At 61.0% G+C, this 17,092-nt stretch overlaps 1 protein-coding gene across 3 annotated transcripts in view; it reads left to right on the forward strand.

The window, feature by feature from the left end:
* UVSSA (UV stimulated scaffold protein A) overlaps positions 1 to 17,092 on the forward strand; it is a 35,228-nt gene that overhangs the window by 8,548 nt on the left and 9,588 nt on the right. For all 3 annotated transcript variants that reach the window (XM_036070159.2, XM_036070161.2, XM_036070160.2), the window contains exons 8-12: positions 6,709 to 6,826; positions 12,756 to 12,894; positions 13,373 to 13,498; positions 14,116 to 14,299; positions 14,659 to 14,770. In XM_036070159.2, the coding sequence (XP_035926052.1) occupies positions 6,709 to 6,826; positions 12,756 to 12,894; positions 13,373 to 13,498; positions 14,116 to 14,299; positions 14,659 to 14,770 (679 nt within the window). The remainder of the gene's footprint in view (positions 1 to 6,708; positions 6,827 to 12,755; positions 12,895 to 13,372; positions 13,499 to 14,115; positions 14,300 to 14,658; positions 14,771 to 17,092) is intronic.

Raw genomic sequence — 17,092 nt, forward strand, 5'->3', positions numbered from 1 at the left:
CACCGGCTGTCTTCCGGGTGCAGGGTGTGGGGCCCCTGGGGACCGGCAGAGGGCGGTCTTGTCTTTCTCCCGCAAAGCTGTGGAGTCTGAAGAAAGTTCTGGGCTGGGAGCAGGGCCTGCAGGCTGCCTGGCGTTTGCCGACTGATGTCCTAGCGGGGTCTCTGTGGGCGCGAGTTTCTTCGTAGAGCCTTGCTTGGGGGTTGTGAGCTCACCAAGAAGATAGCTGCGTGAATTGTGACCAGGGTGCTTTTTTTTTTTTTTATACCAAAGGAAGGTTGTTCTTTGGTCTCAGGAAGGAGGTGATCCAGTCGGCTCGTCCAGCACGTTGGGAGGGATTTATCTCTGAACGTTGGACGAGCCAGGGTCTCGGCATCAGGGCAGCGGCTGGCCTGAGAGCAGGGAGGGGTGTGGGGATTCATGGCGCCCTGAGGACCAGCCCCCCCCCTGCCTAGCAGGGGCTCGCACTGTGTCTGAAGGAACTGGGAGAGGCACCCTCAGGGCAGCTGGGGCTTTGGGGAGAGCCCCGGAAGCTGTGAGGGCTGGTTGGGCAGCATGACCTTGTCCCACCAGACCTGGGGTCCGCAGCACTGCTGGGGCGGGCAGGACTCGGAGCCCAGAGCTGGCAGCAGAACCTTCTCGCCTCACGGCTCTAGGGCCCCCAGGGGAAGGGCAGGTCTCCTAACGGCCCAGTGAGGCCGGCGCCTCCCAGTGCAGGAGACGCAAGGTGCTCTGCAGGGCCAGCTCCAGCCCCAGCCCCACACAGCCTGGCCTGTGCCTGGACTGTTTGGGAGCCCCCGGCACTGTCCCCAGGCATCCTAGGGAGCGTCTGGTGGGGGCAGCTCCATGCTGCTCGGGGCAGGCCGGTCAGGGAGCCTCGGGGGAGCGCTGGCGAGGGTGGGAGGCCAGCCTGGAGGAGGGCTGTGGGTGAAGGGGCCCTGCCCCTCCTGCACGGGGACAGCAGGGCCGGCCGAGACTCAGACTCGCGGGTCACTGAGGCCCTGTAGGCTGCAGCTGCCTGTGGGAAGGTGGCGCGGCTTCAGTAGGAAGGGCGCATCACTGTCTGTCAGCCGAACGGACGCTTTCCAGACACTTCTCCGCCAACTGATTTAAAAAAGGCACTGCTCCGAAATCCTTGGAGATGGTGCTCTCCCGCGCTGGCGGGCGGCGGCACCTGGACATGAAGCGATGGGGGCTCGAGTGGCTGAGTGGCAGCGCCCCATTCAGGTGGGCGCCGCGTATCTGCACATCTGCTCGACCCCGCGCAGGGCGGGCGGCCGCGGGAGCCACTGCAGTAATTAGAAATTACCAACGAGTTGCTCCCCGCTCATTTTCAGATAAAACGGACGGGGCTTTAAATCCTTTGCCTTAGCGTTTCCCAACCTGGCGGGGTCGGCGTGGTAACCGCGTGCACAGCTGGCCGAGCTGGGGACGCTGATTCGGGAACGTGGGATTTGAGGATTTTAGAACCTGACAAATGTGTCAGAGATGAGCACAAACACGGGGCTCCTGGCTGGCAGCTTGGACGCTGGGGAGGAGTCGGGAGCCCAGCTGGGAACAAGCCCTTCGGGGTGGGGGTGTTGGAAGGTGTCCCGTTTCTGGTTTTGTGTTGCTGCTGGTTTCTACATATTGTTTTCCTTTTGACATAGAGGTTCCGTCTTTGAGAAATATTTAAGTCCGTTTAAATATGTTTAACTGTTTGTTTTATAGAGTGTGTCTCTGTTCTGTTTGGAAGCAGCTGGGGATAAATCTCAAATAGATCAATGTGGAGCATCATTTGGTAGATTTAGTTTCCAGCCCTCTGCTGTGGGAGAGGTGTAATAATCTGTGCCTGCTACATTTGTGAAACTGATAAAAATTCTGTTAAATTGCCTGCGGTTTAGTTATGTGGCCACGATCACCAATTATTGTGTATTGTGTAATTAACAAAATACTAATTTCCTACCAACTACTATGTCTGAAAAAAATAACTTCAGGCATCAGTTTATATAAACTATCAGCAGGAGTTTTTTTTAATGGCTGGGTTGTATAAGCGGGTAGAATACTCGCATGGGTGTTTCCGTCCTTGCCGAACACCAGTCTGACGCGGCCACAGGGTCTGGACCGCGGGCACATCCTCACGCGTTCCCAAAGCAGACATCGCCCCGCGTGGCTCTGGGAGGCTTTCCCTCCGTGCAGCCTCCCCAGCTGACGGGACGGGCCTTCTGCCGGGGAAGCACCTCCCGCCTCAGGCAGGGGCCCTGGACGCTCCTGCTGCCGTTGTGTCCACAAGTCTTCTGTGCCGGGAGCCACGTGAGTGCCGGCTTCCTGTAGGTGAAAAGGACAGAGCAGGAAGCCGCGGAATGAAATGTTGAACGAGTCAGGCACCCCAGGGAGGCAGGGGAACTAAATCAGCCAGCAGCTGGGACCTTGTGCGCGGCAGGGCCAGTAAACAACCTTCCCGGAGACGCGGCTCCCTCCATCACGCTGAAGGCCACGAGGCTGCAGGGCTGGGAGCCGGGGGAGGGGTCCGCACGCCTTCCGCCCTTCTCACCAGGGCTGGCAGCACACGCAGGCGCCCCGCTGCTCAGGGCCGGCCCTCTCCCCTGCGCCCTGGGGCCCCGGAGCGCAGCCCCGCCGCGCCCAGCGCTCCCCCTGCACTGCTGCGCACCCCTTGCTCCTGAACACCTTCACCGTCGTCCCTTTGATTCCACAAGCGGCCCTGTGAGGTGGGTCACATCACTACCCCAGTACACAGGTGGTGAGACCGAGTCTGGGGGCAGGTTGTGTGAGCCTTGGCCTCGGAGGGCGCCGGCCGCCTGCGTTTTGCCTGTGAAGGTTGGGCTGAGGGAGGAGAGCGTGCACAGCGGGTTTTCCTGTTCTTGTGTGGATGCCGCTTCCTTGGGTGGGGAGAACTGGGGAGGCACTGTGCGCTCTGTGGGATGTGCTGTCCCGCGGCTCAGCCGCTCACTTGGGCTCCCCAGGGTGGCCACCGCGGAGGAGAGGGTGCCCGTCTGCGCCGTGGCACAGACTCGAGTTACCCGCCTGTGGTTCTGGGGTCACCACCTGTGTCGGGGACGGACGCACCCAGACGCAGCAGGGCTCTTGGCCCCAGCCTCGGCCTGGAAATGGTCCAGGTGTCCCGTTGACCCACAGCCTGGTTGCTTGCACCGCCTCAGGCAGTTTCCAAGGCGAGGCCTGTCGAGCACCTCATCCTGCGCGGATTTGGATCAGACAGGAAAGGGGGCCGCAGTTACTCCGGAGCACGGTGACGCCCGTCTGCACCAGCTCCGTTCCCGCTGAGCAGGGGACCACGTGCTCTGCGGCCTTGTCTGCGTCCGAGCGGGCTCGGCGTGCCCCGGGTGGTGTCGGCCGGGGTCCCTGTTCCCTCGTGCTTGCCCTGGTCGGCCCCGCACGCCCCACCGTCCTCTGCCCTCTGAAGGCGCGTCCCCGGCAGCTGGAGATGCACATGAGGTATGGGCGTAGCTGGGCAATTTGCACGGCCTTCCAGGGAGGGCATTAGCATATAAATAGCAGATGCAGTGACGACCATCACAGCTGAGCACGTTTAATTTTTAGTTTATAAGATAGAATGGGGTTTTAAATGCATGGCCATCAAGCCGCTGAAAGACAAATGCAGTTTGGAGCTCACTTGTCTGACGAGGCCTTACATCATTTTTTTTTTTTTAAAAAGGGAAACAGACACACATAAAACTGAACAAAAGTGATTTCTTGGGTGAAAAGTAATTGAGATTGCGCACCGAGTTAATTAGATCGTACAAAATTTATTTAACGGTCCCAGCTGCATCTGGGCGTGCGTTTGGCGGGCCGACCGCTCCCAGAGCCAGGTCGCTCTTCCTTTTCCTCCTCAAATAATCAGTAACCCCGATACCCCCATTGCTGTACGCTGATTGTGTTGTATATTTTAGCCGTTTTATTGCTTGTTTAATTATGATCCCAGAGGCTCATTTTTCTAAATCCTTTTAACTGTGGGTGCGACTCCATGTGTATGAAACCGGCGGAGCGGCCCCCCTCTGTGCCTCCCTGCGGCAGCAGCTGTGGGCGTCTCCCGAAGGGCCACCCGCTGTGGGAGGCGTCCGCTGGGCCCCAGGGCTCTGAGCGCCTGCCGGGCTGCCTGCCCAGGGACTCCACCTGTTGGAGGAGGTGGGTGCACACCCCAGACGCGGCGGGGGCGGGAGCGGGGTGGGGGGCTGCAGAATGAGAACAGTTCATGAGTTGACCCCATTTTGAGGACCACCCACCTTCAACCGGTTGCCTCCTCAGGGCGTGAGCTTCCTTCCTTCCCAGGATCCACAGGCATCCACACACCCGCGCCCTGCCCCCTGGCCAGTCTGTGACCTTTGACCTTGAGGGGAGGTGGCCGCCTCCCTGCCCCACTCCAGGACTGGCTCCGGCCGGGCTCCTTCCTGCCGGCCTCAGTTTCCCCAGGCCGTGCTGTTTTGCCGGGCTTTTAGAGAGGGCTTCCTGGCCTGGCTGGTGGCGGTGTTCCTGTTCTCTGAGCCGGCGTTTGGCGTGAGGCCCCGGGGCAGGTCACACGGGTGTCACAGCAGTGTGACTGTGCCTGGTCATGGGGCTTCGTCCTCTGGACAGTGGGTGTCACTGCCCTCCCCCAGGTGCTGGGGGGTTTCAGAGAGCCGACACCGCCCCGGGAACTCCATGTTGAACTTGGAGGCTTTGGAGCGCGGATTCGCGGATTCGGTGTTAGCAGCAAAGTCCGTCTCTGGCCCAGTGTCGCTGCGGTTCCAGGGGGCCACCCGCGGCGGGAGAGCTCACGGCTCACGCACACAAGTGGGTTGCTGCAGAGGCCAGCCCCGGCCGCGGGGACCCTGAGGGGGCAGTTCTTGCCCCAGGGGGTCCTCCTGGAGGTGGGTGCGGCCTGGCCCGCCTCGAGCGGTGTTAATTTAAGAACAAAGAGCAGCCCAGGGCTCCGTATTTCATTACAGGAATAAACAGTTTTAGTTGGGGAGAAAGAGGGTATAATTCCTAATAGTTAGCTAAGCAGCTAAATATTTTTTAGGAAATGAAAATTTAGTAAAAGTCCCTGGTGAAATTGAAGGGTGTGAGTGGTAAGCGTAATATTTTATGAAAATGACCCCCATATTTAAAATCCGGTGCTCTCTGTTCTGCATTGTAGCACCCAGTCCACATCTACCTTTTAGAAAATTAAAACACATAAATTCTGTTTAGTGTTTGATACGCACTAGCCGAGAACCGTAATGCCCTAAAACCTTGGGCTGCTTTCCACCTTTCATAAATTCCTGGGTAGATTCTATACAAAAATAATTTTCAGGTCCGTGGCTCATTGTTATTCAAACGTGATTGATCGCCGTCATTTGCCCAGCTCGGGAGTTAAGTGCCCCTGTCATTTCCAAAGAGTATAATTGGGACGTTTCACAGGTCAGTGGTGGAGACAGGCTTCCCTTTTGATCAGTGTTAGACTGATAACAAAAAATTACAGTTTCCGATGATTAATGTCTCCCGTGCTTCCCAGATGCACCGCCGTGGGGTGTACCCAAACAAAGTGCATTTGCATCTGATTGTGCCCCTTGGGGGCAGGCGGTGGCTCCCCCGCGGGCGTCCCTGGGACGCAGGTAACGGCAGATGTGGTTGCTGATGCCCCGGGTCGCGGTGGCCGCCACCAGGCCCAGCTCTGCAGCGACGGGCAGCTGCGGGGGGCTGCCGGCATCTGTGACTCAGCCGAGCCTGGGGGGGCCTCCTGCCCCCATTGTCACCCAGGCTCTCCGTCCTCCGCCTCGACGGTGGCCCTGAGGTGTGCTGTGGAGAAAGATTTCGGAAGTGAAGGCATGTGTCACGAGGTTCTCCAGAGTTTGCCCCAGTAGTTGGCATTTATCTGACAGGGGCCTCCGTCCTGGCTGTTCCCTCCAGTGGGATTGAGACTGGTACAGGGTCTGCGCCCTGGTCTGGCTGAGCTGGCTCCCGAGTGCTCCAGGGCCGGTTGGCAGTGGGGCGGGCGCTCCTGGTTCCTCCCTGCTGTGACCCTCTTGGGAAGGACCCATCCCGTGGGGGCTGCTCTCCTCAAGTCCAGTCCTAGGGCTGTGGGGGGTCACTGAGAATGTGGGGCCAGCTGCAGAAGCCCGACTCCTGTTCCATGGTGGACCTCCGTGGAGAGGCCGGGTGCTGCCCAGCCAGCGGGGTGGGGGCAGAGGGTCCGGGGCTCGTAGAAAGGAAGCCAGCCCCGTGCAGTTCTTCAGGCCCTCTGGGCAGGCTGTGGTGGAGGTGGCCCCCCAGCCCCTCTGGTGGCTCTGGGCCCCTCACCACACTGACCTGGGTGGGGAAAGGGGTCTCATCCAAAGGAAACTGTTTTTTCGGTGGCTTTTTAACAAGTCATTCTTAAGGACAGAATGTTCCAGAAGTGCCGTAGTCACACCAGCATCCCCAGAGCTGCCCCCAAGAAGGGTGGACGCGGTGCTTTGGCCTGGAGGGAGGGGCGGCCCTGCCTCTCATGGGGTGAAGTTGGTCTCCTGAGGCTCTGGAAACACACCTGCTCCGCGCCTCTCCCATGCATTTCAAAGGGCACCAGGTGGTGGGGCAGGTTTGTATGTGGTTTGGGCGCGGAGCTGCGGATCTGGCGCGAGCTCAGGAGCGGGACCAGGCCCAGAGATGATCTTCGGTCTCCAGTGCTGCGGCAGGACCGGGAACCTCCGGGCCTCTGTGCTGTGCTCATACGTAGGTCTGGGGGTGTTTCCACAGGTGGCAGCCCCAGGGGACAGGGATGAGGATGAGGACGAGGATGATGGGGACTTTGTCGAGGTCCCAGAGAAGGAGGGGTATGAGGCCTGCATCCCCGACCACCTGCGGCTGGAGTATGGTGAGTGCGGGGGGGCTGGGGGGGCGCTGGGTGGGGTCCTGCTAAAGATGCTGACCCTCAGGGCATGACCTTACATCTGGGGTCTGGGGCCCACTGAGCAGGGGAGCCAACCATGGTGGGCGTCCTGCCTGCTGACACTGCAGATCTGTCACTGAAAATCTTACAACTCTCCTTCTGTTCCCCAGGTACTCTCGGGTCGGGCTCCTCCCCAAGGCCTCCCCGCAGTGGGCTCCCGCTGTCCCTGCTGCGCAGGCCCCAGCACCCAATCAGTGGGCACAGCCAGGCTGGCGCCACATGAGGGGCAGCCCTGCTGGGGACACACAAGTCTCAGCACTGGGGAGCGAGTCCAGGAGTGGGGCGGGCACCCCAGAGCAGAGAGCGCGCACAGCTCCTATGCCCCGGGGACAGTGCTGTGGGTGACTCCCGAGGTGGCAGGAGACTGGTGACCGTTCGCTGGGCTCCTTAGTCCCCAGGCCCCGTTGGCCGGGGCATCCCCACTTGCCATCTATGGAGTCATGGACTCCGCTGCTGGCCCAGGACACCTCCGTAGCTCGTGGCGGAGGAGGGCTGTTCCTGGGAAGTGCAGCTCCAGCTCTGACTGGTCTTTGCTGTCTGGGGTTTCCTTCTTTCCCGTGTCTGCACCCCAGCACGGTGGCCATCTAGCAAGAAGGGGTGTGGGCCCGCAGGATCTACCCAGCACACACAGAGGAGGCAAATAAAAACAAGACCCATGGCTTTTGTGGAAAAACAGACCAATCGATTTCTCTCTGAGTCTGTAAGGCAAAATGGGAGTTTGTTAACCAGAGTGTAGATGACTGGAGCTCAGGTGTGGCGCTGTGGCCCAGTAGGGGCATCGTGCCAAAGTGGCACTTCCAGACCTGATGCCTGCTGTTTGCGCAGCCCCGGTTCCTCTCCCCGGGCACCAGCCTGGATGTGGGAGCAGCGGCGACCCGCCCCTGCTCCCAGCCCGCCAGGGCCTGTGTGCCTGCCTCGCCCTCTGCTCCAGTCATGCGGGCCTTCACTTCTTAGCTTTTGGGTCTTCCTCTGACCGATAGGCAACCCTCTTGCCCTTTGTTCTTCCGTGTTCTTCTGCACCTGAAATGGCCTGCCATCCCCGGTTTATGCTGCTGTCCCCCCCAGAGCAGGGGCTCCCTGTGGCCAGAGGCCCCACCTGCACCCACGAAGTACCTGGGGGCTGCCTAAGGCACCTGTCGGGAGCAGTGACCGCCCTCCCGTGCCCAGGCCGGAGCCCAGAAGCCCGGACACACCCGCGGCTGCCCGTGCCCCAGGCTGGGACAGTGGGCAGTGGGGCAGGACTGCCAGGGAACAGCCCGCTCAGTGTTGTCACTTCTCCAAGTTTCTGCAGCAGAGGAGTCTGGTGACGGGCAGCCCGTGCCTGAGAGCCTCCTGAGGCCGGCAGCGCGCCCAGCAGAGGTCTGGCTTTGAGGCGCCGGGCCCTGCCTCTGGGGCCTGGGAGCCCCACGCTGACCCTAGCTAGTCCTCTCTCCGAGGCTTTCCAGCTGCGGACACTTGCCCTGGCCGTCAGCACGTCCTGCTTGGAGGGCATTGAGCCCTTTCCGCAGGAGGGAGAGCTTGTCTCTGGCCTGGGGCCGTGCTTGGTCGCCAGTTCTGATGACAGCGGTGAGCACAGCTGCGGTCCGCGGGGCGCTTCGTCTGCGCCTCGTCCACTCTGCCACGCAGGCCGTGGCCCTCAGCAGGGATGGTGGGGCTGCCGCCACTCCCACTGGCAAGGTGCTAAGCAGGAGTGGCAGAGGGGACTGGGCGACAGGCTGTGTGGGCCCGCCGTGCTCACAGGACGCGCGTGGACTCAGCCCAGGCGTGGCGCCACAGTAGGTGACCCCGCCTCCAGGTGTTGCCAGCTGGGGCCCAGCCCCGCCGGAGCAGAGCGGCTTCCCCACGGAGACACTCCTGATCCCGACATCTGCAAGCCTGGCGGTGCGCATGCCGCCTCCACTGAGCTCTGCGGTGTTTGTCCGGCAGGCGGGAGGCGTCCTCCTCTGTGCCCTACTCCTGAGGCCGGCAGGGCCCGAGTCCCTGGTGCCCCTGGCCTGGCCCCCGGAGGGCGCCTTGGGAGCCCGGGGAGGGAGGCAGAGACCCTGTTGGTCTCGCTGCCACCGGCTCACCCCGTTTCTCTGCAAGGCTCTCAGCATCCTGTCTGTGCCCTGGAAGGTCATGCTGGTGGCCGACGTGGATCTGTGTTTGCAGACAGGTGGGCTGCGGAGGGTCCCGGGGGTCGACTGCGTGCCCGAGACAGCCACCAGCCTAAATCCCACTGTGAGCCCTGGTGGCCCCAGGGCCCTGGAAATGTGGCCGGCGAGTCAGTTCATAACGTAGTTTATATTCCGCCGCTGTTTTTTCAGTTAAATGCAGGTGAACCTGCAGTAGATTCGTCTAAATCCACACAGCTGCGGAAGCTGGTGCTTTTCTTTCTCATTTCTTTCTCTGAATTTTCACCGAGGGGCTTTTATCTTCCCCTTAATCCTACCATTTCTGTCAGGACATAATCTTTTTCTCAAATTTACATTTTAATTACAAGGCCAGCTGAACTAGGTAAAATCAATAATGTCAAGCTCGGCGGCCTAACTCCGCGCGGAAGCCGCAGCCTCTCCATTTCCCGCTATCGATTTCATCGCTCCCACCCTGTCTGCCTTAGTGCTCCAGGCAAATGGGTGCCACTTGGTCAATTTAAACAAAAAAGGGGATTTGGGCATTTGTAGGATTCTTTCGAAAAGCAAATGTGGGAGTAAATTTGAGCCAGGCTCCCGAACGGGGAGGCCCACGCCCCTCTGATGGCTGGGCGCGGCTGGCTTCCAGCTCTGCCGGGGAACGCTCGCTCCCGGGCCTGAGGCATGCCGTCTGCTTTTTGGGGTTTTACTTTGAAAGTGTATGTCAGCGAGATTGATTTTCTACAACAATGTGAAAATGGTAGTGTTTTTTTAGCGCCCTGAGTATTTACTCTGCTTTAACACGCTTACCCATCTTTTTAATGGTTTAAAACAACAAATCAATGAAAAATATATTTCATTCTTGTAACTCCTAGGAATTCTCATATTGATCCTTAGGCTGTGATTGTATCCATCTAAATGCCACAATGCCCACTTATCAGCCTCCCCGCCGCCGCCCCCCGCACCAGCCGCGTGCGTGTGGTGCGCGCGCACACCCGTGGGGCTGACCGACCGCGACAGGCTCTTGTCAGCATCCAGGGTAGGGGTGTTGGGGGGTTTTGAGAGCTGGGGCTAGGGTGTCATGGTGACGATGGAGCCTGGTCTGTCGTCCCCACACTGGGGGACCCGTCACGCCCGAGCGGCTCCGTCCTCCACTCTCAGCCGCGGGAACCTGAGAAAAGGCAGCGGGCAGGCTTGCCGGGCGTCTGGAGTAGGCGCCGGCAGGTGTTTCCTGCGAAGGGCCTGTGGGCTTCTGGAGCCCACGCGAAGCCAGCTGCGTGCAGCCACGGGCCGGGAAAACCGTGCGCCGAAAGCGGCCCATCCGCTGACGCCCACGAAGGACTGGGCTGGCCGTGTCCAGGTCGAGTCAGGCTGCCCCTGGCTGCAGAGAGCCCACGCCCGAAGCTGGCGCGGCCCCTCCCAGCGGCACCGGCCCAGCGAGGCTCTTCCTCGAGTCCCGAATGGCCGGGAAGCCTTCCCTGGTGTCCAGTCCTCGGTGCTGCCACGTCCTTCCCGATTCTCTCTCTAAATCAGTATTCATGCTTCGGTGTTGGAGAGTGCTGGGTGGAGCTGCGTTCAGCAGGACCCTCGACCCCGCGAGTCTGCGTGCTCAGGAAGGGTGTGTGTGTCAGTTTCGACATCTGGGTCTCCACTGCCCTTTGCTCGGCTCCGTCTGACCGCTCCGTGACCCAGGGACCGTGGTCTGGGGACGCTGAGGTCCCTCGGTCCTCCTGCCTGGTGGTCCTGTCAGGTGTGTGTGTGTTCTGGAAGGCTTCGCGGATACTGTCCCTTGCGGCTGTGGATTTGACCTTTTTGATCTGTTCAGTGAGGGTCTGCAGAGCCGGCCACGGCAAGCCCTTGAGCTGCTTACCACGTGCGCCGCGTCTCTCCTCGTATGTCCGTTCTGAGCTTGAACCCCGGTCATCCTGGCGACACTGCTGTCCCCGCTTTCTCTGTCCCACTTGCAGGGTAAGTCCACATGGCCGTCTTCAGCTTCATCGTTCTGTTGACTGTTTGCTTTAAGTGGGTCTTGTGTGGACCACAAGTTGCTAAAAGTTTTAGGACTAATCTGCCTTTTAGCTGATTTTAATCCATTTAATGAATTGTTTCTAGTTGTTCAATGTCCCGGGCACTTCACTGCCCACCCACTTGTTTTTTTCTTTTTCCCACCTTTTGTTCGGTAGGTTAATGCTTTTTCTGTTTGTTTTTAAAACATTCATTAAATATTAATACAATTGTAAGATTATTGATTTTTCTGAGGGTTATCCCCCATTTTTGAAAGCTTCATCCCCACGTTTCCTGTGCATGGTTCCGGTCACAGCGTAAGGATGTCTGCACCACCCCGCCCCCACGGCCCTCCTCAGCCCCGCGCCGTGCTCGCCCCGGCGCGGGCTCAGCTCTGGTGCCGGGTGTGCAGCGGGAGGCACGGCCATCGCTTCGCACTTACACTCGCAGCCTTGCCCCAAACTCGCTTTCCTTCCTGACAGATCGATTACTTTCTCGGGGAGTGTTTTCAGAGCAGGCCTTCCGGCGGCTCCAGAAGGGGTCTCGTGTGCGCGAGGCCGTCCATCACGGGCACCGCGAGATGCTAGTGAGCTAGATAGAAAGTTCTAAGCGTGAACGTCTTTTCCTTCAATCTTCTCAGGACGACTTCCGGAGACTTCACCTTCACCGTCACTGTTAAAAATGCTGGTATCGGTAGGATGCTTGTCTTTCAAGGTCTTTCATCTGCCTTTTTTCTTTGGAAGCTTTTTGGATCTTTCTCTTCATTTTCAATGTCCTTAAATTTCCTCGTAACTGTACTAGCCATGTTTTCTCCGTCTTTTTCTTGGCACTCAGCAGGCCCTTTTGGTCTTTCCCAAATTCCAGGAAAATTGGGTGTCTTATTTCTTCAGCTGTTTCCAAACTCCAGTTATATTTTCTGCACTTCTGGGGTCCAGTAACGAGGATGCTGACACGTGTGCCGTGCGTCTGTTCTCCCCACCTGAGCTGTGAAAGCTGCCCCTGGCTTCATCCCCCGCCTGCTGCCCGGGGTGCCCGCCACTCACGTGCACCTCCGCCTGCCTGGCGAGTCATTACCGCGTTCTGTGGGAGGGGGTCTCCACTCTCCCCTCCTCTTCCCAAGCTCCGGGCCCCTAGGCCCTTGGGGAGCGTGCAGCACGCTTGACCTGCTTGACGTCTCGTCCTCTGTCTGGGACACGCCGCTCAGCCTGTTTCCTTCCTTCCTGGCAGGTCACAGTTCTCAAGGTGTGAGCGCCCTCAGCCTGCAGGCCCTCAGCGGGGAGAGTGCTCAGTGCAGGCCCTTGGCCCCCACAGCGAGTGTGGGGAGGGGGCGATTCCCACGGGGTGCCGTGCCTATGGTGACATCATCCACACCCTGTGCGGCCCTGGGACCCTGGCTTGCACGGGGCAGGGGGGCTGTGCGCCCCACAGAGGGGCCAGCAGGGGTCAGGGAGGGCCCTGATAGTGTTGAGGAATCTGCTTTCACCCTGTTCTGAGGACGTGGGGATGGACGCTGGCCTGCAGAGGTCAGCGGCCTGGTGGCCTCGTCTGTGGTGTTGGGAGACGCCAGCGTGGTGGGCTCGTCTGGCTGGCGGCTGGGCAGGTGCCGCGTGGAGCCTGGCAGTGGGCTAGTGTGTGCATCACTGCTGTGCTGTCCCCATGGGATGGAGCACGGTGCCCCCGCGGGTTGGTCTGGGCTCGTGGGAACGGTGGCTGGGAACAACAGCACATCTCTGTTCCAGGGCTGGAGAAAGACCCAGCTGCACTGGGCTTGCAGGCGAGGAAGATGGCGAGGAGGGATGAGGAGGCACGTGACCCCACCTCTGCTGCTGCCCAGCTGCATCAGCTGCGTGGACGCTTGCCCCCTCCCCCGAGCCCCAGGTGACTTCCAGATGCCCTGCCTCTGCCCAGGGCGTTGACCTGCCTCCTCAAGCTGCCGAGACCCCTCTGGCTGTGCGGGGGCAGCCCTGGGTGCGCCCCGGGCCAGGAGAGCACCTGCCACTATCTGTGCCTAGGGCAGGGCTTGCACGGGATGGGGGGCCCTCAGAGAGCTGGCATGTCAGCCAGGGCACGGGGGCGGATGTCAGGGCACCCCCAGGCCCAGGATGAAGACCAGAGATCCGAGACCAGCTCCCTGCACAGCTCCCTGGAGACCGCTGGGGCTTGGTGCTGGGCTTCTCATGGGTCCCAGAGGCTGCCCTGGAGCCCGGGCCCAAGGTGGCAGAGGTCACTGCTCCAGTGTGTTGACCCAGGGGCTCTGTGTCTGTGCTCGGGGAGGGAGGACGACGAGGGGGGAGGCAGGTGGCTGTGGCCGGCTCTTGCATGCACAGTCAGGGTGTCCTGTTTGTGGCCTTGCCAGGGCACCTGTGGGACCGGACGAGGCTGGGAAGCTGGCAGCAGAGTGGGCCCGGGCGCCTGTCGTGCCCTTTGGGGTGGACCTGTGCTACTGGGGCCAGGAGCAGCCGATGGTTGGGAAGATCCTCAAGTGAGTGTGGGTGTGTCTGGTCCCGCCTTTCCCCGGCCGGTGAGCACACCACCGGGCCCAGGGCCTGGCTCTGCCTTACGGTCCCTGCGGGGGTGATCACCACACGCAGGCTCTACTGGGACCATAGAACTGTGGCCGGGAGGGGTGCGGGGGGGGCCTGGACTTTTTCTGAACCTTCCTGTGGCTCCCTGGGGAGACGTCCTGCACCATCTTCCTACACAGTCTGGCATCGTGAGGTGTGAAGGATGGCTGCCTGGGCTGAGGCCCTTCCTGATCAGTCCTCGCCCCTCCGGTGCTGACTCAGACCTCCACACAGGCCAGGCCTGGGGTCTGCAAGGACTTTCTGGGGAGCTGTCCCCTCGCAGTGCTTGCCGACGCTCTCTATGGGGCCGCAGACGAGAACGGGGCACAGGTGCATCCCCCAGGCGAGCCCCCGCCCCCTAGCGCTGCCTGTCCTGCCAGGCTGTGGGCAGCCATGGAGGCTGTGGACAGGGGACGACTCGAGGTTTGGCTTGTGGCACCTGCGGTGGGGTCCAGGAGTCTCTGTGACCTGCTCTCCTCGGGCTGCCTGGCCTGGAGCCACACTATCGGCAGCATCCCTGGGGCGGCTGTTGCAGGTGTGACTCTGAGCACCGCTTCTGGAAGCCCAGAGAGGTGGACGCGGAAGTGGACAGCGCCACCGTCCCAGAGATGCTGTGGAACCGCTGCATCACCTTTGCGGGGAAGTTCGAGCCCGTGCGGCACCGGTGCCGCGCCCCGAGGCCCGACGGCCGGCTCTGCGAGCGCCAGGACCGGCTGAAGGTGAGGTGGCGACCAGGGCCGGGATGGTTGCCGCAGGGCTCCGCTGGGCCAGGACAGGACGGCCAGATGGAGTGCTGGGCTCCAGCCGGCCGGCGCAAAGCCCGCCGTGGCCTTCAGCTGGGCCCCCCTTCCCAGGGAGGGCTTGTCCGTGGCTGGCAGGCCTCGTGCCGGCGTCGGGAGTCTGACATCTGGGACCTGGGGGGCTCTGCACTGGTTCCCGCGTCCCTGCTCTCCACAGCACCTCCTGAGCCCGAGATGCGCTGAGTGCCGGGCGGCCAGTGTGAAGGGAGGTGGCTTTGGCCAGGCCGATGGAGGCCCCAGCCTCCCTGCTGCCAGAACGGCTCTCCTCTTTGTCACAGTGCCCTTTCCATGGGAAGATCATCCCCAGAGACGAGGCGGGCCGGCCCCTCCACCCGGAGGATAGGGCCTGGGAACAGAGGCAGCAGCTGCAGAGACAGGCAGGGCGTGCAGGTAGGTCTGGGGGCTGGAGCAAACGGTGGACACTGTGTGGGGGGACGGCCCGGGACCCTGGCAGCCTCCTGCCGCCTCCAGCATGGTCGTAACTCACAGCGGTACCGCAGGGGACACGGGCTTCTAGTTGGGCCACGCGTTCGTGTCGCTGCCACTGGGGGACACGGACTCATGGCCATAAACCACCAGCATGTTGTTTGGTGGTTCGGGTTCTGGGTTCTGAGTCACGTTTTTAAGGAAACGGGGGAATGGAGGTAAGAAAAGTTATTGGCTGAAGCCCGTTCTCCAGAGAGGAGAGCAGCACGTTCGCACCAGGTGGACACTTGCCCCGTGGCCTGGCCCACATCCTCCGCTCTGCAGCCCAGCAGGTTCCGGGCACGTGTGCGTGGGCTGTGTGCGTGTCCGGGCGGACGCGAGGAGGTGCCAGGCAGGCCCTGAGCCCCAAGGCTCGGGAGCCAGGTCTCCAGAGGCTGGTCCAGGGTTCTAGCTCGCAGGCTAGCTTCAGGCCTTGAGCTGCGTAAGCACTGTTTGCAGGACAACTTGGGCAGCTTGTCTCAACACAGTACGTGTCGGCGCCTCGTGCTGGGCACGTGCCACGTGCTGGCCACCACGTGACTCCCAAGGATCCCTGAACAGCAGGGCCACGTGGTGTCCCCCAGAAGGGGCCGTCACTGTCTGGGCAGCATGTGGGCACGCTCAGAACGGGGGGGGGGGGCACCCACCAGATCCCTGACCTGTCTCAGTGTCTCTGTGGTTTGTCAAGCCTGGGCTGGGGTCTGGAGGTCCTGGCTGCCTGGGGCTCTCGCTGTCCCAAGAAAGCCACATCGCCGACCCAGAGCCCCGATGAAGGGGAGGCGGACGTGTGCGTGGGGGCAGCACTGGCCTGCACGTGAGGGCCCCAGCCAGGCCGTGTTTGTCGTCATTAGTGGGGTTTTTCCCTTTGACAGATGTGAGATTTCAGGCTGACACTGTGTCTGAGCCCCCTGGGCCATGGACAGCGGCAAGGAGGGGCCCCTGACCTGCTAATCCGCGGGGCGAGGCCTTCCCTGGTGGCTCACACTCAGGAGCAAATTAAGTGCGTATTTTTTGTGTCAGCCCTGAAGAGTATCTGGTTCTCCAGCCCTCGGTGACTTGTTAACAACAGGTACCGGGCTGTGGCCGCGGGCCGGCGCTGGCCAGTCAGATGTGAAATAGCATCTCTTTACTAACTACACTATTGATCCCCGCCTCCCTCGCATGCGGGGCAATTTTCTTTTCCCTGGCGCTAACCTTGGTGACAATGCACGCCGAGCTCCAGGGCCCGCCAGCGCACAGGAAGGCCGCGCGGCCCCGGCATCTATTGATTTTCTTCAAAGGCTTTTAAATTGCTCCTTCATTTTACTGAGATGCTCATTCCATCTCTACCGGGCGCCAGTATTTTTCCGTGGTGTTTAAACAATTGCTCCATTCACTGGGCTCCTAAACTGTGGCGCCTTCTTATTACAGGAGATAAACTGTTTAGACAGTTTTCCTTAATCTCAGATTAATCGTTTCTGGATCTGAATTGTGCAGCCCTGTACTCCTTCACCTCAAAAAATCAACTTGGGGAGGCCTAGCCATCTGTCTGTCTGGGGCGCACATTCCGTGGGTTTCCCGTGGGCGTGGGGGGCACCATCGGAGTGTGGGGCGCCTGGCACCCTTTTGTGAGCCAGGCTTGGTGTCCATAGGTCTGGGCACATGAGGGGGGCTGTGCTGTCACACCCCTGACCGGGATGGCCTTCTGAAGGCAGCCAGGCTGGACGGCGCCCTGGCTCACGGAGCCCACCCCCACCTTTCAGAGGCCGAGCAGCCCGCCCTGGGGCCAGGATGGGAAGGAGCAGCCAGGGCAGTAGCAGGGCCTTGGGCACCCTGGGCGTTAGACAGTGGAAGCTTCCCTGAGCCCCAGCAGATGAGCGCGCTGGCGAGGCCGGGCTCTGTGGGACCTGGCGCGCCGTCTCCTGCCGCCTTGCCTGGTCTGGGCCGTGGCAGACCACACGTGGCACAAAGAGCAGAGCTGTCCAGGTGAACTGACCCCCTCGTTGCTGAAGCCTGTTGCCAAGTCCTCTTTGGACCAGTAAAAAAGCTCGACCTGTCCTGACCCCTTGGCCCTGGCCGCCCCTGGTGCACACAAACACCAGTCAGCAGATGGGTCTGGCCACCGTAATTGGGGGCCTGCTGGGGCCCAGTCTAGCTGGAGGCAGGGAAGTAGCCTGCCGCGGGCACCCGTCTCAGCTGCCTTCCTGCCCGGGGGGTCAGTGGATGCACCAGATGAGGCCTCTGGGTCCTGTCCCGGGACAGGGGTGG

The sequence above is a fragment of the Halichoerus grypus genome, chromosome 3 (assembly GCF_964656455.1).
Source record: "Halichoerus grypus chromosome 3, mHalGry1.hap1.1, whole genome shotgun sequence".
Classification (NCBI taxonomy): Eukaryota; Metazoa; Chordata; class Mammalia; order Carnivora; family Phocidae; genus Halichoerus; species Halichoerus grypus.